The sequence below is a fragment of the Melopsittacus undulatus genome, chromosome 7 (assembly GCF_012275295.1).
Source record: "Melopsittacus undulatus isolate bMelUnd1 chromosome 7, bMelUnd1.mat.Z, whole genome shotgun sequence".
In the NCBI taxonomy this organism is placed as follows: Eukaryota; Metazoa; Chordata; class Aves; order Psittaciformes; family Psittaculidae; genus Melopsittacus; species Melopsittacus undulatus.
The window spans coordinates 43,040,263-43,066,188 of record NC_047533.1 but is presented as its reverse complement, the minus strand read 5'-3'; the positions used below and the strand labels follow the sequence as shown (position 1 = coordinate 43,066,188).

The 25,926-nt window shown below is 36.2% G+C and overlaps 1 protein-coding gene across 3 annotated transcripts in view; it reads left to right on the top strand.

Annotated features, from left to right (window-relative positions):
* The window catches only part of RAPGEF2 (Rap guanine nucleotide exchange factor 2), a 185,207-nt gene that overhangs the window by 140,932 nt on the left and 18,349 nt on the right, over positions 1 to 25,926 (top strand). For all 3 annotated transcript variants that reach the window (XM_034064593.1, XM_034064592.1, XM_031048724.2), the window contains 14 exons: positions 4,670 to 4,847; positions 5,858 to 5,994; positions 6,511 to 6,669; positions 7,701 to 7,853; positions 8,220 to 8,384; positions 11,091 to 11,198; positions 11,287 to 11,490; positions 11,577 to 11,685; positions 14,040 to 14,286; positions 18,021 to 18,178; positions 22,651 to 22,891; positions 23,125 to 23,508; positions 25,083 to 25,294; positions 25,380 to 25,503. In XM_034064593.1, coding sequence (XP_033920484.1) covers positions 4,670 to 4,847; positions 5,858 to 5,994; positions 6,511 to 6,669; positions 7,701 to 7,853; positions 8,220 to 8,384; positions 11,091 to 11,198; positions 11,287 to 11,490; positions 11,577 to 11,685; positions 14,040 to 14,286; positions 18,021 to 18,178; positions 22,651 to 22,891; positions 23,125 to 23,508; positions 25,083 to 25,294; positions 25,380 to 25,503 — 2,579 coding nt within the window. The remainder of the gene's footprint in view (positions 1 to 4,669; positions 4,848 to 5,857; positions 5,995 to 6,510; positions 6,670 to 7,700; positions 7,854 to 8,219; positions 8,385 to 11,090; positions 11,199 to 11,286; positions 11,491 to 11,576; positions 11,686 to 14,039; positions 14,287 to 18,020; positions 18,179 to 22,650; positions 22,892 to 23,124; positions 23,509 to 25,082; positions 25,295 to 25,379; positions 25,504 to 25,926) is intronic.

The following is a 25,926-nucleotide window of genomic DNA, read 5'->3' as shown; positions in this document are numbered from 1 at the left end:
TGCTTTTTGTCTTGTGTTGACTTGGCAAAGCAAATCATTCACTCATGTATGACTGCTTTCTCTTGCTTCTCACGCTTAATTAATGCTTCCTATATGGAAGCATATACCTGTTCCTATTTGCTCCTAAATGCTTCCTATACCTGTCCCATATATTACCAGATGATGATTCCAGTTTGAGAGCAAGGAGATTTAAGCCTGTGAATGTGTGTTATTCCCCCTCCTTGTTTTGGGAAGGTGATGTTGTGTTGGCTCAGCTCTTTGCTTTGCCAGCCATTCTTTGCCTTATCCTGTCCTCAGCCTGATGGCTTCCTGCCAGCCCTACTTGCCCTCTGGTGTCAGCCCCAATACTCCTGGCGGTGCAGGAAACCGGGAACATCCTTTCTGAGACCCTCCCAGGATGTGTGCATTGCTTGGAAATTTTCAATATATCAACTTTGTTTTCTCACGGGTCTCATACGGTAACTCTTAGAAGAAAGGTCCACCATCCAGAAAGCCTTCCTGAGGGAGCCCAGACTTTTATCTCTCACACCAGACTGTCTATGCACCCTGTCCCTAAGTCACTGTATGCAAAACAGAGATGATTACTTTAGGATTAAGTAATTCTTTTTGACTGTATCAGCCTCTGCAGTGCAGGGCTCTGGGTAACACAAGGGCATCTGAAATGGCTCAGGTAAACTGTGTCCTACTGAACTCCTTCTACAGTTTTGGCCGAGTCCTGTGCCGTACCTTAATACTGCTGGTGAGTTCAGGTCCTATAATCTGTTCCATAGTTTGTAGCCTAGGAGTAACTTCCAGAGTCCTTGTTCTGTATGTCTGTGGTCTCAGCAAGCATCGCTCTGCTTAGTGAAAGCAGCAGTTAGCTGTTGATAGGGGAGGATGCTGTTCCTGGTGTGCATTGTCTGGATTTGTTACATCTTTCCATCTCTAGGGGAGGAAAACTGCTCAGACTGACTCCTGTGAGAGATGTGGGCTGCCGTGTTGTAAATTTTGTTGTAGATTAGGAAAGAACAAATATGAAGAGAGAGTGCAGTAAAGACTGAAGGAGTTTTAAGGTATTTCATGGCCATTTGCCCTCCTATCAGCAGAGTATGAAAAAATTACTACCTTAGATTTATGATTTGTGTATATGATAACTATAATGGATTGTAGTATAATTAAGTATTTAATAAATAAATACATACTAATTACATGGTTTGAATTTCATAGTAATTTACTGATATTGTAAATTTTATCGAATGAGTTGAAAGCTAATATAAAACAACCCCCCAGACATTATTTCTGTCTGTGAAGACACTGGATCGAATGTTTCTGTATGACAGGAGGAAATATTTCAAGCTAATAAATCAGTCATGGAGCCAAAGGCTAACTGAGAACTTACAGAAGGCTCCTTTGCATCCTTTCCTAGTTATCTAGAAGTGATTTTGGACTTAGAGATGCTTAGCAGTTGGAGCATCCATTTTTATAATAGTACAATATTAGCCTTTATAGACACTGCTTAAAATTGGGCAGGTTCTCCTTAGGTACCGAATGTGAAGTAACTCTTCACCTCAGGCTTGAAAATGTCTGTCTTAGTCTCCTGACTTTCTTGTTGGTGATGTGACAAATAAAAAATTAGACTGTCACTGTTATGTAGTTCCTTTGAAGCTTCAGCAAATTTCTCTTGCCATCTCTCCAACTGTGAAGAAAATTTTTATTGCAGCTGGTATTCAGACTCTGGAGAGACATTGTTTTGTACTTCAAGCTGCATCCAGCATTTTCCTTACATGCAGTCTCTTTAGGTTTATTTAAGTGAAGATAATTTCTCTTATTACTCAAGAAACAAAGACAACATGCACCTAAGAAAGCACTGATTTCTGAGTTTTATTTAATCCTTAATTACATGCCCTGAGAAGCTCTGAGCCTCGTGATTGATTGTTGTACAAATTCTGTTGGGTATTCATCTTGTGTTCTGGATTTTCCACTCTGAGGTTTAGAAGGAATCCCCTATGCTCTAAGTAGCTAATTGAAGTTTTCCTTTTAGTGTTACACAAATGCATGGCTATTGCTTCATAAGTAAGGGTTCCTTTGTGGACATACGACAACATGAAGAAGTACAAAAGTACTGGGTGGGTTAAGAAGTTTAACATGTCAGCAAAGATGACCTTGAATACTTACTGTCATACTTGATGCTACTTAATCCTAAAGAAGCTTTTTGCAATGGCTATGTAGATAAACTGGTGTGTGCTTTTACCATAAAGACAGATCCAATTATTCTTAATAATGTAACAAAGCTGATGCAAAACCTTTTGCATGTGTTATCAAAAGGAGTCCTTGTGGGATGAACTGTTTGATTCTTTTCTATGAATGCATACTGTCTAAATGGAAAAGCTACGTTGTGTTCCTTTGCTAACTTTTGCATAATCATAACGTTTTGAGAAAGCTGCTTGAATTTACTTTTCCCCCCCAAAAGATAAAGTGTATATTTAAAGGTGTCCTATGTTATAACTTTTCTTATCACTCTGTGGATTGTTGCATTAAAGTCTGAGTTTGTTTATTGCAGTGATTTGTATTTTTTGATATGTAAGTTAGAAATAGTTGCTTTATCATTCAGGTTTCTACAAATAACTTCAGTTGAAAAGATTTAATTAGCTCTATAAAAAGTGATAGTCTTCAGGAAATGATTGTAGCCTTAAGTAGTATTTTTAAAGTATTTTCTGAATACAAAGTTGAATTTAATTCAAGTTTAAGAATTGTTTTTAAAATAGCATCAACTTTTCTGGATAATAAGACTTTAACTTCTGTCCCAATTTATCATTTAAAGAAAGCCAAATAACTTTTAATAAGCAGATTTTGTACAGGATGTGGAATTTTCTTATGCATGATAGCATTTTATGACTAAATTTAGTTTTGCATTCATTTTACTAATGTGCTTTTGAGAGCTTAATCTGGGAAGGTTTGCAAAATTGACTGTGAATTAGTCAGTCCCACTTCATTGGAATTGTTGCTGTTGGAGACTTGTGATTCTGACAGATTGGTGTCATAAGCTGTGTATCTACTGTCTCATAGTCACCAATTTTTCCACCAGTCACTTTTGATGAAGGCTATTTTGAAAGAAGTAGTTATAGCAGCCCTTTCAAATACATTATAGGGAACATGCATGTTAAACACAATAAGGCTGCTAATGAAAATACTGCTGTCAGTGCTATCACTTTTGTGATTTGTTTGTATGTCAGTAACATCTTTATCCTGCTTAAGAAGCACCCAGCATTTGTTTCTTACAAAGACAAAACAAAAAATCCTAAGCAACACCAGTAAATGACCAAGCAACACAAAGTGAGAATGATTTGAATACTGTGAAAGGTGCTTTCTATATTGACAAGAGTCCATTATAAAGCTTGTGTTGTGCTGTAGGACAGAAGCATCTAAGGATGACACTAGCTGCCCTGATCCGTCTCCAGCCATATGGTACTATTCATAAGGTGGCTGTATATCATAGCATTAAAGTAACAGATGTCAGCCACATCAAGTGAGGCAGGCATAGGACAGATGATTCTATGAAAATACCAAAGTAATTTGTCTCATCTTCTCTGTGTTTGGAGGCTTAGTTTTGCATGATTGTTTGTTTTTGCCAGTGTGAGAGACAGATCAATTAAACAGGCTTTAGTGGTTGTGTTTGCCCCATGTAGCATTTTAAAAATAGAATATATTGTGTGTTTCCAGAGTCTCAGAAATAAACTGTCCCTATAAAGTACGTGAAACTTAATTTCTCAAGCCATGGCTTAAATCTTGCTCATTAGAAACCTCCATTTCCTTAAAAATGGTTGTAGCTGTGTCTTGGCAGCTGCTGTGGTATTAAATCAGGTTCCAAGAAAAATGATCTTTATCAGCTGTGACAGACAAATGTTTCTGGGATTTATTAAGTGTTTGGCCTTAAAACTGAATTACTAAAATGTATTTACCTATAGGTGCCATATTAAGGATCTCAGGCTATATAAGGACCAGGTTTTCCTTTCTTTTAATACAATTAAAAGGAGGTTAAGTTTGACAGATATTCTCTGTAGTCCATTTGTGGTGCTTAAGCAGTTACTTCATATTTTTTCTGCATCTGTAATTTTTTATACAGTTTATCAGGAAACGAAAGCCCTATTTAACACACATACAACTGGAATAGTGAAAGAAAAATACAGTCGTAGGTTACTGGGAGATAACAAAATTCCTGTAGTGTTTTGATGCTGTACTTATTTTCCAAAACTGTTTGCTTAAAACTACATTGCATGCCTAAGTGTCTGAAAATAAAAAGTTGGGGCAGGAACAGAAACTGTTTTAAATGAACTGTTGATTAAAAAAAATATTACATTTAGCTAATATTCTAAGAAATTGTTCCTTGAAACTTAGCTGCCTTCAGTTCTCCCAAGACCTACTGATTAAATAATGTCTGTTTAATCCTGTTTATATGTGGCTGATTGATTGAAACAAGCGTTAGAAGTCCTGTTTAAACAGTGGTTTTGAGTTGATTGTTAGGTGTTTTTAAAACATATACAAAAAAGAAAGCAATATTAAAAAAGCATGAATTTGAGTGATGTGTTTGGTGATAGAAGTCATTTTTATAAACTTAACTAGAAAACTGTAGTAGTGAAGAACACATTTGAATGTTTTCATTATTTTTTTGTTTGTTTATACATTAATTTAGGCTACAGAAAGTGAGGCTGGTGATATGGATCTCAGTGGGCTGCCAGAGACAGCAGTGGATTCTGAGGATGATGATGATGAAGAAGACATTGAAAGGGCATCGGATCCTTTGATGAGTAGAGATATTGTTAGAGACTGCTTGGAGAAAGACCCAATAGACAGGACAGATGATGACATTGGTAAGTATTGCAGTGTAGTAAAATACTGTCAAACTTGTTCTCCACCATTGGCTTTTGCAGTCAATAAGTTTAGTGTTTATTCTGTAAAGTGATTCATAAATGCCATAAATTCAGCCAATGAACTGAGTACAGCCAAAGAGGAGGAAAGCACATGGAATATGGGTGGTAGAAAGGTCTTCTTTCTTCGAGATATTCAAAAGCTGTCTGGACACAGTCCTGGGCATACAGTTGGCTGTAGGTGGCCCTGGCTGAGCAGGTGGGTTTGACCAGATGACCTCCAGAGGTTCCTTCCTACCTCAACCATTCCATGATTTTGCATAAAAAAAGACTTAGGAAAATAATGCTTTCAGATCAAACTGAATGTAAAAATGCCGACCATATAGGGCATATAACCCATCAGCAGGACTACTAAGAAAAATTGAATTCTGTAGTTTTGGACCACATAAAAAAATGAAAATACAGGAGAAGTTCACTGTTGAGTACAAGTGCAACTCCAGTGCACGCAGAAGACAGGGCAGCAGTAGTCACCTTTAAGACAGTAATCCTGTCTGGTTCATCCAAAGGGAATTTTGTGAATCTGCTGGATGACGGTCGAGTGCAATTTACTGTGAAGTCGAGCCTAGAAAGGGATGGCTTTTTTGTTTTGTGAAATTTTCCTTCTTAATGTCTTTCTGTGTTTTATTTAGGCCTGTCATAGTCTTAAGGGAGTTATTGCTATGGCTGGAGCATTACAAATACCATTGGTTGTATTCAGAGCTCTCAGTTACATTACAGTTCTTCCATTATGCTGACTTTTACTTTGCAGAGCTTCTGTTGATGATATGACCAGCCAGTCTGTGTCTACAGAATACCCAGCAATTACAACAGACCACTGTATATGATTTATTAGTATACAGAAACGATTGTGCAGCATTTTAGCTTAAGTAGCCTTAGGCATCTTGCTGAAGAACTGTCTTTACTGCTCTTTGTTGTTTTGACATGCATGACTCAGTGGGCTTTTTCTCCTTCAGAACAACTGCTGGAATTCATGCATCAATTGCCTGCTTTTGCCAACATGACAATGTCAGTGAGGAGAGAGCTCTGTGCTGTAATGGTGTTTGCAGTTGTGGAGAGAGCAGGAACTATTGTACTAAACGATGGGGAAGAGGTCAGTAGAAGTGGCTTTTGACTCTCCTATTATACCAAACATCCCGGATTCCACAAGGTTAAGGTCCCCTTTTGTTGCCTAAAAAAAAAAAGTAACATTGAGCAGGTAAATTAAATCCGGTTTTGTTCTGGATTAGTTTGAAAGCTTTTGTTTAAGCACTTACTCAACATTTCTTATGCAATAAAAGCATAAGAAAATATTCCTTATAATGTAAAAAATGCTTCCTGCCTAATGGAGCTGATTTGGGAAGTTTATTATTTCTTTGTTCAAGTGGTGTTTTAAAACTTTTATTTTTTTTATAGTCTTACATAAACTCTTAAAGATAAACTTAAGATCCCAATTTTCATAAACTGGAAATAGCTGCACATTTAAGGCAAACTAGCTTATAAATGTTTTTAATAGGTACTAAAAAGTAACTTTTGCTTTGGAAAAATGGTGAAGGTAGTATCTATATACTATGATACTACAATGTTAAGTGGTTCAGTCTTCACATATCCTGTGATGTTTAATTTGTAGCTGGATTCCTGGTCAGTCATTTTGAATGGCTCTGTGGAGGTGACATACCCTGATGGAAGAACAGAGATACTCTGCATGGGGAACAGTTTTGGTGTTTCCCCTACCATGGAAAAGGAATATATGAAGGGAGTGATGAGAACCAAAGTGGATGACTGCCAGGTAGAGTGTCGTGCTGTAATATGTGCAAAATTACAAACATACAGGCATAATGCAACTCAATATCCAGATGCAGTTTTATTTTAAACTGCATATATGTAAAATCTCTGGTATGTAACCCTGAACAATAGCTGGAAGTGTGGCACCTGAATACCCAGTCTGGTAAATTGAATTCTCTTCATCTGGATAAGGTTCATTTTGGATGGAGAGTTTGTCGACATGCTTTCTCCAGAACTTGAGGCCCAGAAACCTGATGCATACATACATATTCAGTCAGAAGAAACATTGTTATTTCCTTTCAGTTAAAGATCTAAGTTTGTATAAAATGACAGTTCAGTCTTGTCCAGAAAAGGAGACAGGTTTAAAATTTTAATAAGTTATAGAAGTCAATTCATAGTTTGTACAGTATTTTCTTTTTCTATTTTGCGGTGGGTGCTTTTAATTATATCTGCACAGTGCTAGGAATATTCATTTATTTTTGCACTTTTTCTTGGCTGAACAGCTGATCATAAAAAATATTTTCCCTGCTCTATGCTTTAATCCAGAAATAATTTGTTTCTGTGTGCCTGCACCTATGTAATTGAATAAATGTTAGTTTTCTTAATGACTGACTTTACATGAAAAATTAAAATTATTTACAATAGCAATAAATTTGATAAATAAAATCTAGGTTTTCCCTTCAATCTCTTTAACCCTTCTAAATACCACACAAAAGCTTGCATGGAGAAAAAAATACCAGCTAGGATACTGAGCTTCATCTCCAGCAGAGGGGAGGTCAAAGCTGCTAAAAAAAATGGCTGATAATGCTAAATCATTCTGCTCTGATGAATCTTGGTCTCTTCTAGCTGGAAAATTGTAGTGGAAGTACTGTGATTGTGTATTTATCTGCTTACTACAGCTGAACTGCTGTAAAGACAAATTTGGCTCACTGAAACTACTTTATCTTGTCTATTAATAGAGTACTTGCATCTTAAATCTAAATGCTTTTTGGAAGATTTTACATTTTAATACTGGTGCGCGATGATTCTTTCCAGTTTGTTTGTATAGCCCAGCAAGATTATTGTCGCATCCTCAATCAAGTGGAGAAGAATATGCAGAAGGTAGAAGAGGAAGGGGAGATTGTGATGGTGAAGGAGCACAGGGAGCTTGATCGCACTGGAACAAGAAAAGGTCACATTGTCATCAAGGTAAAAGCAAAAGAGAGTGTCTTGCAAAAGTCTATGTTCTGGAAGCTTAACTTGGCAAGTTAGGTTCAGGATTTGGTCATATATATGTATATTGTAAAATATATATTTGAAAATAGTTAATATTTCTAGTTTTCTCTTTAGAATCATGCACATTGATAACTACATGATTTCTATAGAAATTAATTGCATAATATTTTTACATTTCTTATCACAACGGTTAGGCTGTTACATTTACTTATCTCAAAGGTCAGTGTATGCCAGTATTCTTTCTAGTGTAATACCTCTTCGGTATAAGAAACCAAATTTGCATTTGTTGAAAATCTGCTTTAATAACTATTTTTTTTTTAATTTTTTATTTTTTAATAGGGAACAGCTGAAAGGTTAACAATGCATTTGGTGGAAGAACACTCTGTGGTAGACCCAACATTTATAGAAGACTTCCTGTTGACATATCGGACCTTTCTTTCCAGCCCAATGGAAGTGGGCAAAAAGTTGTTGGAGTGGTTCAATGACCCCAGCCTCAGGGATAAGGTTGAAATCCCCTGAATTACATACTTGTTACCATTTGCTTTGAAATATAGGCTATTTGTATCCCTTTTTGTGTCTTCAAATTTGAGCATCTAAGTTCTGTGTTTTCTGTATGTAATACCACTTGACACAATTTTGCAAATACTTTATGACCTTTTATAAAAAGAGATAAGAAAATGTAGTTAATATAATGTTAAGAAGGTATTGAGCCTTACAGAGCATTAAAAAACCCCAAACACAACCAAGATACAGCAAAGCAATCTTCCCTAAAAAGAACTGCTATGATGGAAGAATAAGGCCTTGTATATCCGGTTTTGGCACACTGTCTGTTGAGGCTGTACTAGGCTTCAGTTTTGCACTGTAAATGCTTTATTTTCACTCATATACAACTTTCTCACATGTAAAAAAAAAAAAAGTAGCAAAAATTTAAATTTCCAGATACTTTTTAAAAAATTTGAAACAAATGGAAATATATCAGTAAGTTTTTTTAAAAAAATCAACATTTATTTAAATCTGAGTATTTATTCTAGAAATGCTGGTATATCTGCGCCTCAGAGGAAGGCTTTTACATTTGGCAGAGAGGATGGACTTTGCAGCTAATATTGTTTAGCATGGACTTGTTACAGATTCAGAGCTGTAATACTGTGGTTCATCTTTAACTTATTTTTCTTGCCCTCCGAAGAATAACCCCCCAGCCTCTGTAAAATCATGAGCCAGCACAGTTGCTGGCATCAGGTCTGAAAACCTGCAACAAAGAGTGGCTCTTTGTTCTGCCATCTCAATAACCAACCCTTTCTGTCATCTAGTAGCACTGACAGAAAGGCAAGAGTCAGAGAACAGCTTGGGACAAGTGCAGATAAGCAAGTGGGGAGCAAGGAATGTGGAAGATTTTTGCTCCCTTGTGTTAGGGGTTGATAGGCAGTGAGAAGGAAAGGCTTAAACTACCTTAGAATGATCAGTAATCAGAGACCTTTCAGAACCCAACCTTACTGACTATTTTGCCCAGCAGCAGGGTATTTTACAGCTTTAATCCTCTTCTAATGCTGTTTCTGGTTGTGACATAGTAGCATTCCTCTGTAAGTCACCATTCAAGCCTTTCCAGTGCAGTGCCCTTTGCATGTACCTTAGTGAATAACAACTTTGAAAGCAACATTGATGCCGAAGCCATCACTATAGTGATTTAAAATAAATTACATAGTACGGCTTGTAACTTCCCAGCCAATTTTAGAAATGAGCCTAAATTTAACCAGTCAGTGCCTGGATTTTCCGGGGTCATCCACATTAATGAAAAATCCCACGGATGTTTAACAGAAAGGAAGTTCATCATCAATTTCAGAGGTGGAAAAATCTCAAATATGTCAGAAATGCTACCCCAGCCTACATCCTTGTGGCTGGGAACTGCAGTGTGTAGTGCTGTACAGTTGCCTCCTGTTAGAAATCTGAACTCTTGGAGTGCTTAATTAGTTTGGTCAATAAATTAGGTATTTCATCTGAATTCACTTGCTTTTCTGGGGTAAAAGGCAAACTACTTGGAAACTGTATATGAGGGTGTATATGAGGGTGGCGGGGTTTGATTTTGGATGCCTAATGTCAGACCTTTAGCATAAGAGGCTGCAGAGGTTTTAGATTTTGTGCAGATGCAAAGAACAGACGGGTTAGCTTTAGCTGATGAAAATTTGCATGAGATCTTGTTCTTAAGCTCATTTTTTTAATGTTTAGAGGTTTTCCCCTGCTAATTTGCTTTCCCAGCATAACAGAAGAAATGCAGCTGTATTTTTAGAGATAACTTTGAGTGGCACAACCATTTTGGATTCATTTTAAAAATAGCGTGAATCGGTATTAATTCAAGATATAAAAATTCGTATTTTGTCAGAACAAGTGCTGCTGATGTTCCAGGTCAAAATGCATATGAAGCTAAAATTTAATGGTGCAAGCATGTAGTTTTTAAAAATACAGCTCTCATTTTGTGGCTTTACCTTGAATTGATAGTATTCTTTTAGGGTGTTTTCCTAACAAACTGTAAAATACCAGCTAAGATCCTTCTGAACTTGGTAATCATAGTTGCTTGCGAGGTAGTAGGGGTGGAGAGAAGGGAAGAGTATTAAATTGAAAGATTGACTATAAGGAAAATAATTGCATTTATTCATTGCTTAAAACTTCTGCTTCTCACAATAGCTTCTTTTTCCTGTTTCTAAACATACAATAGCTCTTTTATAAAGGTAACTGCTTAATAAAGTTAACAGTGGCTTATCTAAAGATTTGTGAGATTCAGAAACCAATATAAAGCAGTATCAGAAGCTTTATGATCATGTGCTTGAAGAGTTAAGCAGATTTGGAAATATACATGAACAGGAAATTGTTATAATAAGTCAGAAATTGATCAAAATTGTGGCCTTGTACCTGTGTGTCCCATTCTGTAATCAGATATGATACAGCTAGTGTTAATTTTCTAACCCATGGTATTCTTTATGAAGTACAATATACAATTTCTTATAGAAGTGAAAGCAACTTTAATACTTATTTTATTCTGCCCTTAATTGCATATTAGTAAAGTTAAGTTGGAGAGGGAGAGGCTGTGTGTATATATAAAAATATTTAGGATTCCAATGGAAATAGACTTTAAGGAGCAGTATTAAAAATTCTGAACCTTGGCATTAGTGCTGTTCTGGTTATTCCTTGAAAATGTTTATATTCTTGATTAATTTCCAGGTTACACGGGTAGTATTGTTGTGGGTGAACAATCACTTCAATGATTTTGAAGGAGATCCTGCTATGACTCGATTTCTGGAAGAATTTGAGAACAATTTGGAGAGGGAGGTGAGAGATTTTTTTTCCTGACAATGTGGAATGGCAGGGAGTAGACAGGCTGTTGTTATATATAACTCAATTTGCTTTTCTCTTGTAGAAAATGGGTGGACATTTGAGGCTGTTAAATATTGCTTGTGCCGCTAAAGCTAAGAGAAGATTGATAACCTTAACAAAGCCATCTCGAGAAGCCCCTTTGCCTTTTATCTTGCTGGGCGGGTCAGAAAAGGGATTTGGAATCTTTGTTGACAGTGTAGATTTTGGTAGCAAAGCTACAGAAGCAGGCTTGAAACGTGGAGACCAGGTATGTAGTATTTTAAAATGCCTTCCCTCCTTCCCCCCCCATTCTCTTCGCTAAATAAAAGTAACATTACCTCTTTGTATTTTTAGATACTGGAAGTGAATGGTCAAAACTTTGAAAACATTCAGCTGTCGAAAGCCATGGAAATCCTTAGAAATAACACTCATCTGTCTATCACTGTGAAAACCAATTTATTTGGTAAGTTTGTGTGCGCTTTTTATTCTAATTTCTATTCTAATTTAGATGGAGTCTTAAATTATTATTTTTAATAGTTTAAAATAGTTTTGTTTGAGACACTTTTGTACTGGGGAGAATAGAAGAAAAAGCAGCTTGCAGGTCCTAAAATACCTTAGCTCATAATTGAAGAGAAAAAAACATTATAAATAGGGTCTGAGATGAAGTGACCTAACTCTCACAAGTGCATGTTTCTGGATAAAGAGGAACCATTGTGACCATTTAGCTCAAATTTATAAAACATGCTTATAGATGGAACAGTCATTTCCCAAGAAAGAAGCCTCTTGGAATTTCAGCTTATCAGTGATCTCAGTCTGTCTGCTGAATTTGCTCATATTTTTTCAATCTGTGCCACAAGATTAATAAAAACTTTCTTGATAGCTAGGTAAAAACAATCTTGCTACCCTCTGACTATTCGCTTCACTTCTCCCTCTACCAAGTACTAAAGCAGTCATGAATCATAGAATCATAGAATAGTTAGGGTTGGAAAGGACCTCAAGATCATCTAGTTCCAACCCCCCTGCCATGGGCAGGGACACCTCACACTAAACCATGTCACCCAAGGCTCTGTCCAGCCTGGCCTTGAACACTGCCAGGGGTGGAGCATTCACAACCTCCCTAGGCAACCCATTCCAGTACCTCACCACCCTAACAGTAAAGAATTTCTTCCTTATATCCAGTCTAAACCTCTGCTGTTTAAGTTGGGACCCTTTAAGGAGGTCAGGACCTCAGCATCATAAATAAGTAATAGTTTTTGGGTTTTCTTTCCTTTTTACCACAGAATACTTGGATTTATTTATATAATTTAGTTATTTGTTCCCCAAGTAACTTTTTCAGAATCAGGTTCTTCATTGCAAATAAGTAGGGCAGAACATGGATGTCACTTCACTAACTGATGATTAAATATGCTTAGGCTATTTCTGAAAGTCATTTGTCAAAGCTTTTTCCTGGGGATTTGTTTTTTCTTTGCATTAAAGATTCTAATATTTCAGTTGTCTTTAATGATTAAGGCATAACTATGCACTTGTTTAGCCATGCTTGTTTCTATATGTGTGTTCTGTGTTAGCATCCTTCACACACTAGATTTTTGAATCTTATACAGCTTTTGTTGCTTTAGTAGATTTAAGATATTAAGATGACATCTTCAAAAGTTGTTTTTTTTCCCCTAAGTTTTTAACCTTATTGTTCTACTGCAAATACTAAAATCACAACATAGTAGAGTCTTAAAACAGATAACTTTCAGTGTTTCAAGTATTTCTTAATCCTAAACAGCGAGTTTCATTTTATTTTAACAGCAACCTGTGTCTAATATGTCTCTCCAGCCTATTTGACAGTAGTTATTAGCTCAGATTACTCTCCACTTTTATGTGTGCCATATTTGAAGCTTTTGAATTCTCTTGGTTATTTGTTGTGCACCTTTAGAGATAAGTGAATATTAAGAACAAAATTAATAAACACATTATAGTATAACCTAGCCCATAATACTCATCCTTAGCTGATTGCACTTGTTCCCCACTTCTGCAATTCCTTGGGTTTAATTATCAGTTTTCATTTATTATTACAAATCATCAGATGATCTTTCCATTTATATGGAGTCTTCATCTCCAGCTCTGTGTTGTGTGATTTATTTAAATATATCAACACTTCTTTGAAGCTAGAAGTTCCAGTGGAAAAAATACTTCACAAATTCCTCAGGTATTCTGCTTCAGAGATGCCTTTTTGCTGGGAAGCTGAGGGGAGCCTGAGAGGGGTTTTTGTATATCTGGCAAATGGACACAACAGCACTATCAAACGTGCAGCGTGTCTCAGTAGTCTCATACTTTCTTATATTTTCCTTATGACTATTACAGTTTTCCCTCTGATTTCTGATATTTTTTTTTCATTTGGTCCTTAATAACTTATTTTGCTGCTAGCTAGCTGTTTAAGGCCTCCTTAAACAGGTAATTTCCCATCTCATTTTGATCTAGTGTGCTCTTTTTACATGTGCTACTATTCTGCAGAAGCCAATGTCCTTAGTTTGAAAAGTCAGTCCTTCTGTTGGCACCACCCATGCAACCATGTGGTCATCTAGTGTATTTCTGTTCTGGGCTGGGCTGATTTATTGATATACTGATTCATATTACAGAAAATTAATGTCCTTTTAAAAATTTAAATGGTTTTTCAAAGTCTTGCATCTAAATTAATTTAATACTTGAATTGACAGAATATCCTAATTGAATTTTTTTTTGGCAATGTTTACTATTGAACTGGTCTGTTGTGCAGAGCTTTCTTTTACATATTTGCTCTTTTTCTTTTTGCTCTTTTTCTGTATTGTGTAGTTTTTAAAGAACTCTTAACACGGTTGTCAGAGGAAAAAAGAAATGGAGCTCCTCACTTGCCTAAAATTGGTGATATTAAAAAAGCAAGTCGTTATTCCATCCCAGACCTTGCTGTTGATGTGGAGCAGGTCATAGGATTAGAAAAAGTAAATAAGAAAAGTAAAGCCAACACCGTTGGGGGAAGAAATAAATTAAAGAAGATACTTGACAAGACTCGAATCAGTATTCTGCCTCAGAAACCATACAAGTGAGTTTTCTGTTTCCTCCTAAATGTGCTTTGTGTTAAATTTTAATAATTTCACGATACTTGTAATTTGTCACGATGCTTTTTAATTTATTAATTTATTAATGCAAACCATGCCTACACCTAAAAAAAAACCCTAGAAAATACTAGTGTGAATATTTAAATGATCAACTAATAATGCAGCTCCTGACAGCAGTATGGACATATTTTACTTCTTATAAAGTGATAACACAAATACTTTTTAATGTAATTTACTGTTTTCTTTTGGGAGGACTGGAAGCATCCCAGTCAATTAATTTCAAAGTAACTCTGCAAGCAGGTTTACTTGCAAATGGTTGATAGGAGAAATTATTTCAATTTATCCACATTCCAGTGATTTGTCAGAATTTTGCGTACTGCCATAAGGGAAACTGATGTTTAACTTGGTTTTGTTGATAGATTTGAGTATTTTCTTAATGAAAGCTAAATACGGTATCTGATATCTTTTATTCTATGAACACATTTTAGAAATTGTATTCTGATAAGGATTGTTGAAAAATAATAGAAGAAAGAGTTCTATAATTTTATGGGAATCAGATTCTTGGCCAAGGCAGATGGCATTGATTAGAAAAGTTAATTGTAGAGGATAGTTGATGTGTAAATCTATGTTTTCTTTTTCATGTCATAGAATCATAGAATAGTTAGGGTTGGAAAGGACCTTAAGAGAAATCTGTTCTATGTAAATTCACTGAAAGACACTTGTGCTGAAAATTTAGGACTTTTTCCTGGTATTACTTTAAAAAAAAGTTTGCTTAACTAATGCTAGGTAATGTTAGGTATTCTCAACTAAAGCAATACTGTTCTGAAACATTATAAATAGAATACTAGTAATAAAAAGGTTAAATTGAATATGAATTATTATATCCAAGTGTCGTGGTTTAAACAAGTCCCCCAACTCCCTGAGAGTTAGGAAGGAAAATCCAAAGAATGTAGCCCCCACGGATTGAGATAAGAACGGTTTAATAGCTAAGGCATAACACAAAACCCCTACTGCCATTTACTACTACAAATAATAATGATACAGCAAACAACAAGTGAAAAGAATACAACACCCCACCAGCCACCGACCCATAACTCACTCCACCCTGCCCGGCTGAGCACCATGTGCTCCTTCCTCCATTTTCCTCTAGAGCTCTACCCCTCCAGCTTTCTCTTTCCCAGTATGCATCCTGGGCATCACGTGCTATGGTATGGAATACCTCATTGACTAGCCTGAGTCAGGTGCCCTGTTTCTCCTTCCTCCCTGCCTCCCCTCCTCCACCTGGCTGGAAAAAACCTTGAACAAAAACACCCTTAAAACATGCTCAAACCATGACACCAAGTAATGGATATTTCTTAAATTGACAGAGGTACCTTTCAGTAGAGGAGAATATGTAAATCTTTTCTTTCCGTTGTTTGTCTTTAGAATGTTTTATTTCACTGGTCTTATATGTTTGTTCCTCTGATGAGCCATGCATACTGTTAGGTGTGATTTTTTTTTGCTTTGTTCACCATTGTGCACAGCTTTGGCATAAAATTCTCTTGTTGGTTTTTTTTTTCTTTTCTTTGATTCTCTTCATTTTTGCACTTTTTCTGTGCAGGGACCTCTTTGGGTAAGACTTGGATAAACAGTACACTTGACCTATTTTCTTCTCCTTTTGCCTAGCTTTACTTCATGTGTTACATATAGCAATTTGTCTGCAAAGCCTGTTGACATTCTGTTGTTTGTGTCTGTGGTTTCTGTATAGAGATGTGTAGCTGTGTGTTTATGCTTTTTTTTTCCCTATTGTGTAGAAAATTCTGTCTTGTTTTCCCTAATAATTAACGGTATTGCATATATTAAAGGGTATCACCTATTCCCACGTGTATTTAAATACCAAAAATCAAGAGGGATAAAAAAGCTGATTTACTCATTAATTAAAGTAGGAATTTAAAGACTTCATCTCATAAGCTAGCTGACTCATGAAACTGTCCACCTTTTCTTGAATGTGAATATTGTGGGTCTCCGGTGCCTTCAGAATTTATCCAGATAAAACCAATCTTTAACTAGAATTAGGTCACTTTTAGATGGAGCTTGTCTCTTTGTGAGACACTCACTAAATCAGTATCGGGTGAATCAGTTTGAGCAGGACATAGTGCCTTCCTTCAGTCTTGCTTTTTAGTCAAATAATGTCAAGTAACTTCCTGACCTGAGCAAAGAGCACCATTTACTCTGCATCTACTGGGAAATCTTTTCTCCACCAGCTGTAAGGCAGCTCTGGAAGTTCTTCTGGTTACAGACTCCACTTGAGCTCTCTTCATTCTTTACTCTTCTAATCCAGAGTGGTTTTGTGGGCTATAGGCTCAATTGCTCCAAATAAGGATTAAACACAGCCCCCACCTCCATCTCTAGCAGAGGTCCTGGTCTATAGTGCTGCATCCCAGACAGAGAAGCAGCTCCCCTCTCTCCTCTCTGTTTGCAGCCCTGCAGTGGGATGCACGGTATATTGCATTTTGAAGCAATTCAGTGACTTCTGCCTCTGTATTATCTCTTCTGTCCTTTTGCAGGAAAGTTAGTTAATGCTATCTCCCTGCATGGGAAATGCATGCAGGAAGGAATAGAAATGCCTTTCCTTTTAAACCATAATCTCCTGTCACCAGTGTAATAATATATTTTACCTAACAGCAGGGGCAGCTGGTCATTATGGGACTTGAGGTTTTCTGGTGTTGCTATCTGTGTCTGAAATTTTTGGGGTTCATTTCTTGTTAGAACTTTCTCAGATTCTGATTTAAGTTTTTAAAATAGTGTAAAATGAATGTAAGGTAAATACTTTCCAATTTAGTGTAAGAATGCTTGGAATCAAGAAGAACATTAGAAACATTGCTTTCTTTTTTAAACTAGCTTTTGTCCGTTAATCCACTTTACTGAAGCTGCCTTGGTAATGATGCACAGGATAGAGATAAGGTCATATAAAACGGAAAAACAGTGAGAGGAATACATAATGCAAATGAAACTATTAATATAAGGGGGAGGGTCACATTGTCTTAGTTTAATTTTAATTTAGAGAAAATTCTGGTTTTGGCACATTTATGAAATATGCAGTAAAGTTGTTTAGAGCCACCAGAAAGCACTTTGAGGTTCAGGGGCTTTGGGAGGTTTTGTTTACTTGGGTTATTTTTCTCATGTGGAGTGGTTCCTATTTGAAAGACAAGATGTCAATTCCTGGGAATGCTTATAGTTGTAGTGAAGACTTATTTGCTTGTGGCTTAAAATAAAAGTGCTGTGTGCTGAGTTGATCATCACCACTTGTCACAGTATTTTGTGCTTTATGTAGAAGTACAAAAATACAGATGTTCAGATTTGACTTAACTGCTGATTGAGAATGAATCCAAGAACCTTTTTTCAGTGGACTTGAGTGTTTATCACTCACATGGCTTGGAGTGTATGCTTTGTAATTGTCAAAAAATAATGAGCCTAACAGCTCCTCATAGCTTAGTGGTGAACATGAGGATCTTCTGGCAGTGTGAGCAGGCAGATCTCATCACTTTGGACATTCAGGTGCTACTGGCAAAGTGAGACAGCAAGCACTGTTGTCTGGAGAATTTTAACTTCCAAATAGTGATTACTGTACTAATAATTGGAAGTGTGAAAATGTAGTGATATAGATGTCCCTACATCTCTTGTATAGCCCAAGCTCTGGATGTCTGTAAATCCTGACTGTATTTCTTTCTGGACACAGTGACATTGGAATTGGCCAGTCTCAAGATGACAGCATTGTGGGACTGAGGCAAACAAAGCACATTCCTCCTGCTTTACCTGTCAGCGGAACCCTGTCATCCAGTAATCCTGATCTATTGCAGTCTCATCATCGCATCTTAGACTTCAATACTACTCCAGGTAAAGATCTGTTTCTGTTGTTGCCCTTGACCTTATAATTTCCTTTCATTGATCTCGTTGTTTTTTATTTTTTTTTTATGGACTTCCAGAGTCTGAAGATGCATGTGAGTTTTTTATTAACTGTATGCTGTAACCCCCCAATTAGCCAGATAGATACTAATGTATTAGGTTTTATTGCATTTGCTCCAATATACTTTACCCAAATATATTAGATGTCTATCATTTAAGTATGTTGCATACAGAGTGCCTCTTATTGATTGAATACTCTTGGCCATAAAACTTACTTTGCTTGGTATTTTATAATTTCCCTGATAAGATCAGTCTTTGCAAGAGTGCAGTATTTTCAAATAGCGCTGTAGATCGTTAGCTTACAGTAAAGCAAGAGGGCACTGGACTGGGACACAGGACCTGCATTCCAGTCTTTTCCTGAACAGACTTAACATGATCTTGTACCACATCTGTAAGGGGCAGAGTTTCACAGTTCCCTCTTAGTCACCCTGCCCTACGTCTTTATGCCAATTTTCTTGTATATAAAGTGATTTAAAATCCCATTCAGAAATGGATTAAAAATGAACACATTTAGCAGACAGCAACAAAGCATGGGGGAGAGTGATGGAGAAAAAGGGGGGAGGAAACTTGGGAGCCTTATCTTGTGAGAAGGATTTAGCTGGAGATCCTGGTGGGGTTAGGATTTGGGTTCTTATCTGACTGCAGGAGGATTCTTAGTGGGAAACCTCAGAGTTAAGTATCCAAATCTTTGCTGTTAAAATGTAGGTGCTGGAGGAGGATAAGGTGATGGTAGCTGTACAGATACTTGGTTATTTTTGTCTAATCTTTAAGGAATTTCTCAAAAGTAGAGCTCAACATTTAGTGCCCTTCTGAGCATGAGGGATTTCAAACTTTACCTAAAGTGACAGTGCTTAAACATCAGCCTACATACTTGCCAAGTTGGTGCGATCATCATTCTTGAAACTGTGACACTGAGTATCACCTCCATTTTTGTAGGGCTAGAGAACACTACAAGAAGGTGGTGTATGATTTTTGTATTAGTGCCTAAGATTTGATCTTGAGAGAATGGAAAGATTGCTTGTTGGGTTTTTTTTTCTATTTTATCAAACCTTGCGTCCATATTCTTTATGAATAAGTCTAACTTCTCATCATCACTTTAGCTATGAATGAATGAAGATTCTTTTCTCCAGCTTGCCATTTACCTACACTAGACAGCTCTAGGTAATTAATGTACTCCTAATGCTGAGTACAACACTACAGCTAATTTCCAGATCTGTGGGCATCATTGTCTCTCACAGCTTGAACAAACTCCATTAATTGAGAAGGAAAGCCATTATGGATCTGAAGGTCCTTCTGTCACAGATGGGTTTGGATAAATTTAATAAATGAATGATGTTCTGCTGTTTGCTTTGAGGAAAGGAGATAAATAATGGTGTAATGCTGTTGCTCCAGTGTCAATAACTGCTTTCACATTGTCTTTATAGAAAATGTATTAAGTAATTTGAGCTTTATCATTTCAGAAAAAAGGTTTGATGTTTTTTTAATTTTGCTTAAAATTTGGCATATTTCCACACACTGAATATTTTTAAAGCAATTCACAAGTATAATTTTTCCTTAAGGAGAAGAAAGCAGGACTAAAATAAAAGACATATACCTTAACATGCCTTAGGGATGGTTGCATTGTAGATGGACGAGTTGAATTATTTATTCAATTTTGTATACTTTATGACTAGGGAAAAAAATTAAAGCCTTCAGTTTTAATTTCTTTTATTACTTTGGTCTAAATTAAAGATGGAGGCAGCTTGTAAGAAATTGAATGCACTAGAGAAGAAAGGGAGAAGTGGTATAACAGCTGTCCTTCGAGGTTTCGGGGAATATCCCTCAGGACAAAACACAGCTTGGTATTTTGGGAAGGTATTTTATGAGGAGAAAATAAAAACAGCTTGATATATGCAAAAAGTCAGTTTATCTTCTGATTTGCTCAGGCTTTTTAAAATATACTTTTTAAGGTTTATTTTTAAATGCTCAAAAGTCAATAGCACTTTGATTTCTCTTGTGATGTCTTTGCTGTTCGATTGGAAGTCAAAATAATAGAGTAATGATGAGCCTGTCACTGTTACTTTTTGGGATTTTTTTTTTCCCCACACAAGCTTTCTGAGGCACTAGATGCTTTTGATACAGCACTGCATTATTCGGCCTGCCACTCCAGTTTCCTTCTTTGAAAAGTAGTGAAGGGAGGTGATGACAATTCTAAAGTGCTGTTTTATTTTAGAATTATTGTGCTGAATTTCTTGCTACCACTGCTATAGCTGTAATCATTTCAATTGCTAGCAGACTTCTCTGTTTTCTCTCTAATGCTTTTGCTACCAGCTCTGATAGGTACACAACCTGAGAAATTGGATGGTAAAATACAGTGCAAAGATAATACTTTTCTATTTGCTGTTCTCTGTGTTTCTTCATGCTGACTTCAGTGATCCAGCAGAGCAGGTTATTTTCTCCTTATACAAAGCACTTGTTTCTTGGGAGCGTTAAGCAAGTTCTCACCTTGGTATTGTTTACAGTAGGTTCCCACCTTCATAGCAGTATTTTGGTAATGGCAAGAGGCAATAAGAGACCACTGTAGAGTGGTTTTTCTGTTTTTTACTAACAACTCTGAAAGGCTGTGTCTTTGGACTATGCCTTCTTCAAGATGTCAAAGAATGTAGAAATTATTTCAGGCACTGCTTTGTATCCCTCTTTAACCAGTTGCTGAAGGAAGATGGGTCAATGTAGAGTTGGTGAAAAAGGCAAAATTAGCTTGCTGGTTATAGGCTATTTGTACATTTGACTCAAAAACTTACAAAAAGACTAAAAACTGGCCTGTATTGATCCCTCTTATCTATAGCTGATGATGTAATCATCAATGTCATTCTAATGTGTTTCAGTATTAGTGCTTCTCAAACTGCAAAAATACTACTGTAAGCTTAAAAGTTACAGGCTTAGTTGTGTGAAATGTGTAAACTGATATATTTAAACTTAGGCAGCCGTTGTGGCATGTAAATCAATTTCTATCTGAGGGATTCATTTTAATGCTTTCAAAATGATTATTTTGGAGACATGCAGCAGCAGTGGGAAGACGCTAATTTTTGTTCTTTTGTCACAAGATTTCTGTTTCTGAATAGATTTTCTGTAGTAACCTGAATACACGTTATGCACAGTTAGGTCTTGTAAGAAAAGACTGTGCTTGTATCAGAGAGCATGTTTTCATCTGGCAGTTGTTTTTTCAGTGTTTTTTTTCATAATGATAATTATTTGGCTGTAGATTCATAAGACTTTCTCTTCTCTATTTTCTTATTTGACCTTTATGATCTAAAAAAGTTAAATATTTTTTCAAAATATATTTATTAAAGAAAGAATAATGACTAGGTGTCATGCTACACAAAACTAGAAAAGGTTATTTGTAACAGAGGGAAGAAATTGAATTAATTGAAAGTATTTGTCAGTTAAAAATACCTTATAGTAAAAAATCCAGTGGTGGGTAGCTGTACAATTTTAGCTCTATTTATTTATTAAATAATACAATTGTAACAATCAACTTTAGTTGGTTAATGGGTCTTAATTTCCATACATTAATGGAAATATCAAAATATATGTGGATTTGGTATTTCCTTATAGCTTCTGGAAATGCCAAATCCAACAGGTAGAGTTAGGCTGTTAATTTCCCAGATTTCCTAAAAGCAGCTGCCTTGTAGGTATTCACTGAAAGTTTCTTGTTATCAGACACTTGGAGAAATAAAGAGCAAGTTTTCAGTCTGTTACTTACATTGAAATCATAATAATAAAGGTGTATCAAGGATAGAATTTTTTTGATGACTAAATGCTTGCATGCAGTAATACTGTCACAGTTTATCTGTGTATACATGCATGCTGGCCGTTACACATGCACCTTTCTAGCTACTTACATGTACACGCCTTCCCTTTGTATGTGGCACAATGGTTGAGTGTCAGATTTAGGCAGATGAGTCTATTGTCTTAAGAACACTCTTGGGAAGATTGACACTCCTATCACCTAACTTGCTTAAGGTTCTTACATGTCAGTCTACAGGGTAGAGTCCTTGATTTTCCTCAGACTTAAATGGAATTTATCAGGACACAGTGTGTGTATGTGAAAATCAGAGTACTTATGAGTGTTTCTGTCCAAACTTTGTAAATATTAACATATTTTTGTTTTGCCTCATGAACAGCCTAATTTCTTTTCCTGTTTGTTAATAGAACTAGTCTTTAATTAAAAAAAAACAATTAATCGAAAAAGGTGTTTTATAAGGTGAGATGTGAAACAATGATATGGAAGTAAAAAGTGGTAGCACTAGTAATTAGACATAACTAGACTCATTGTAACTGATACTGTTGCTTCTTGTAACAACCCTTTTTTTTCCTTTGTGCTTTACTAAATTCCATACCTTGAATGTAATTTTTTTCCCCAGACTTGCCAGATCAAGTTCTGAGGGTTTTCAAGGCAGATCAGCAAAGTCGCTACATCATGATCAGTAAAGACACAACAGCAAAAGAAGTGGTCATCCAGGCTATCAGGGAATTTGCTCTCACTGCAGCCCCTGATGCATATTCACTATGCGAAGTTTCTGTCACACCTGAGGGTGTAATCAAGCAAAGGAGGCTTCCGGATCAGTTATCCAAGCTTGCTGACAGGATACAACTGAGTGGCAGGTGAGACTGGAGACTGTGAGCTCAAGATGATGATACCAGTTTATTAAGTCAAAATTCTGTTAATAGAAATGTTATTTAATTATTAACATTCTGTTACTTTAAAAGGAATTGCTCTTTATGCAACTTCTTATTAATATCTAGGCATGGTGAAATTCCATTTATTCTATGATTCCAACTTGATCATTACTGTGACTTTCACTAGTATTTGAGTATTTTGAATTTTGTTTTTACAGGTATTACCTGAAGAACAACATGGAAACAGAAACTCTTTGTTCAGATGAAGATGCTCAAGAGTTACTAAGGGAAAGTCAAATTTCCCTGCTACAGCTCAGTACTGTTGAGGTGGCTACCCAACTCTCCATGAGAAACTTTGAGCTATTCCGTAACATTGAACCCACGGAATACATAGATGACTTGTTTAAACTGAAATCAAAAACAGGTTGCACTAATCTAAAAAAGTTTGAAGAGGTGATAAATCAAGAAACATTCTGGGTAGCTTCTGAGATTCTAAGAGAAACTAACCAGCTGAAAAGGATGAAGATCATAAAGCATTTCATTAAGATAGCACTACACTGCAGAGAATGCAAGAACTTCAACTCGATGTTTGCCATCATTAGGTATTGCTCCTTAATAACTTTACTTCTGAGTGAAAAGCAAAGTCTTCCTTACGTTAGTCTAAACCAAAAAGTGTATTTAACAGAGTAAAACAATTAAGGCTGCTAACATCAACACTTGGCGATCCAATAAAGATGACATATATCAGTAATCTGAACTTGACATCAAAATGTTTGCTGAAATATTATTTGGAATGCTAATATATTATGTACTTACTGCTGAAGATGGTGAAGCAAGAGTCATTGGTGAACATGGCGTTAGAGAAACTACTGCACTTACTTAAAAATAAAGATCAGAAAAAAACAGCAGTTATATGAAGAAAAATTCTAACACTGTCATAAATGAGTGGGTTAATTTCCTAAAGATTGCACATCATTTTATGCATATTTCCCAGTATCTTGAATTCACTGAGCCATGATATGTTGGCCTTGGTTTTCTTTGTATCAGTAGTTTCTTGGATGGAACTCTGATACTAGCAGACTATGATGCCATATAATAGGCTGTAAATAAAGCTCTTTTAATAAGAATAAAAAAGGCAGAAAACTTTTCTTATCTTTGGAATGAAAAGGAGGTTAATGTGTGTTTATGCACATTTTTTAAAACATTCACATTTCCTTTAAGAGCCTTCTAAATTAGGCAGAAAGAACCTAACAAAAAAACCCCACAAAACCAACCAAATATCATCCCAAACCATACCACTAAATATTGTCTCTTATGAAAAAGCTTGAGTAAGTTGCATTAAAATGACAATTGTATCACTGTCTCTGGTACAAGCCTGTGTCACATATAGTCAGCAGATTGAATGTGATTATTTTTTTTCTGCAGGCCTCTAATTTTGACCCATTCAATCAAATGTGGCAGGTTCCAAAGTCAAGGAACTATGCTGATAATCAGTCAGTCTCTCTGAAACATGAAAATCTCAAGATTTAGCTCTGTTATTTCATAAATAAAAGCTGCCTGCCTGCTAGGAAAAAATGTAAGGGAAAGATTCTAGAAACGAAACTTTCCCATAGGTAGAAATGAATAGCAATACAGGCAATGCCATGAAAGGTGGTGGTGGTGGTGAAGTTTGTACCAGCTACAGCTTCAAAATAACCTCAAATATATAGGAACTGTTATAACAATTTGATCTAGACACAACAAAGTTAGTAGATTATTGAAGCAAGAAGGTGGATCACTGCTGTCACCACCTAAATATCACATAGGTGGAAGATGCTTTTTCTTCCAGTCTGGTAATTTGGAAATAAGTGGTGACCCTGAGGTGCTCCTAGATTATTGTATCATTATCAATTTAAAACACTGTTCCAAATTAGTAAGAGCAAATACATGCTCTCTGTAGTTACTCATCCATGCAGATATCTCCAGTATTACAAGCTTTTATAAAAATAATCTTCACTGTTCCATAAGGCACTCTGGGAAAAGGAAGTTTTCACTTTCTGTTCCTTTATTGAGATTGTTGTGCTACGCTATTCTGACTATATGGTATTTATTCCATGCAAAATTTAACATGTTATTTTCTATGTAATTTTTGTTGTTTCTTTCAATTGTTGAACTTTTTTGCATTGTTTGTTTCAAGTGGCCTGAATTTGGCACCAGTTGCGAGGCTCCGAACTACTTGGGAAAAGCTTCCAAGCAAGTATGAAAAACTATTTCAAGATCTACAGGACCTGTTTGATCCATCTAGGAATATGGCAAAATATCGTAATGTCCTTAACAGCCAAAACCTACAGCCCCCCATTATCCCCCTGTTTCCTGTTATCAAAAAAGACCTTACATTCCTTCATGAAGGTAAATGCACAAGTACGTCATCTTTTACCAGCTGACTAACTAGCTTTGCTACCTGATCACTGATGTTGTTAATTGTTGATTGTAGGAAATGATTCAAAAGTGGAGGGCTTGGTCAATTTTGAGAAGCTGAGAATGATTGCGAAGGAGATACGCCATGTCGGTCGTATGGCATCTGTGAATATGGATCCTGCATTAATGTTTAGAACAAGGTAAGTGGGATTCATTAGAGCTTTTCCCAATTGAGAGAAGGCTAGGTATCAACAAGAGGTGCTTTCCAAGTGTCCCTTGTACTGGAGCAGTATGAGTTGTTTTGCTTCTTGTAAACAATTTACTGTAATTATGTGGTGTTCTGAAACTGGAGGAACGATTACATTTTGTGTTTATTAATGTATATTAAGATGTTTTATATTATTCTTTAGCTGTCAGTTACTTCATAAAAATGAGATTCTGTTAACGGGAAGGAGGGGGAGATACTGTCTTGAACGCTATAATCTGTCTGAAACGTTAACATTGATGTGTGCCAGCCATAAAGCTTTAGTAGAAGTGGGAATGTGTCTGAAACAGTGTCAGCTAGTAGTGTTAGAAAACGTGGGAGTGAATGCTCTTTGGCTTCATGTTAGACCAGCTTATTG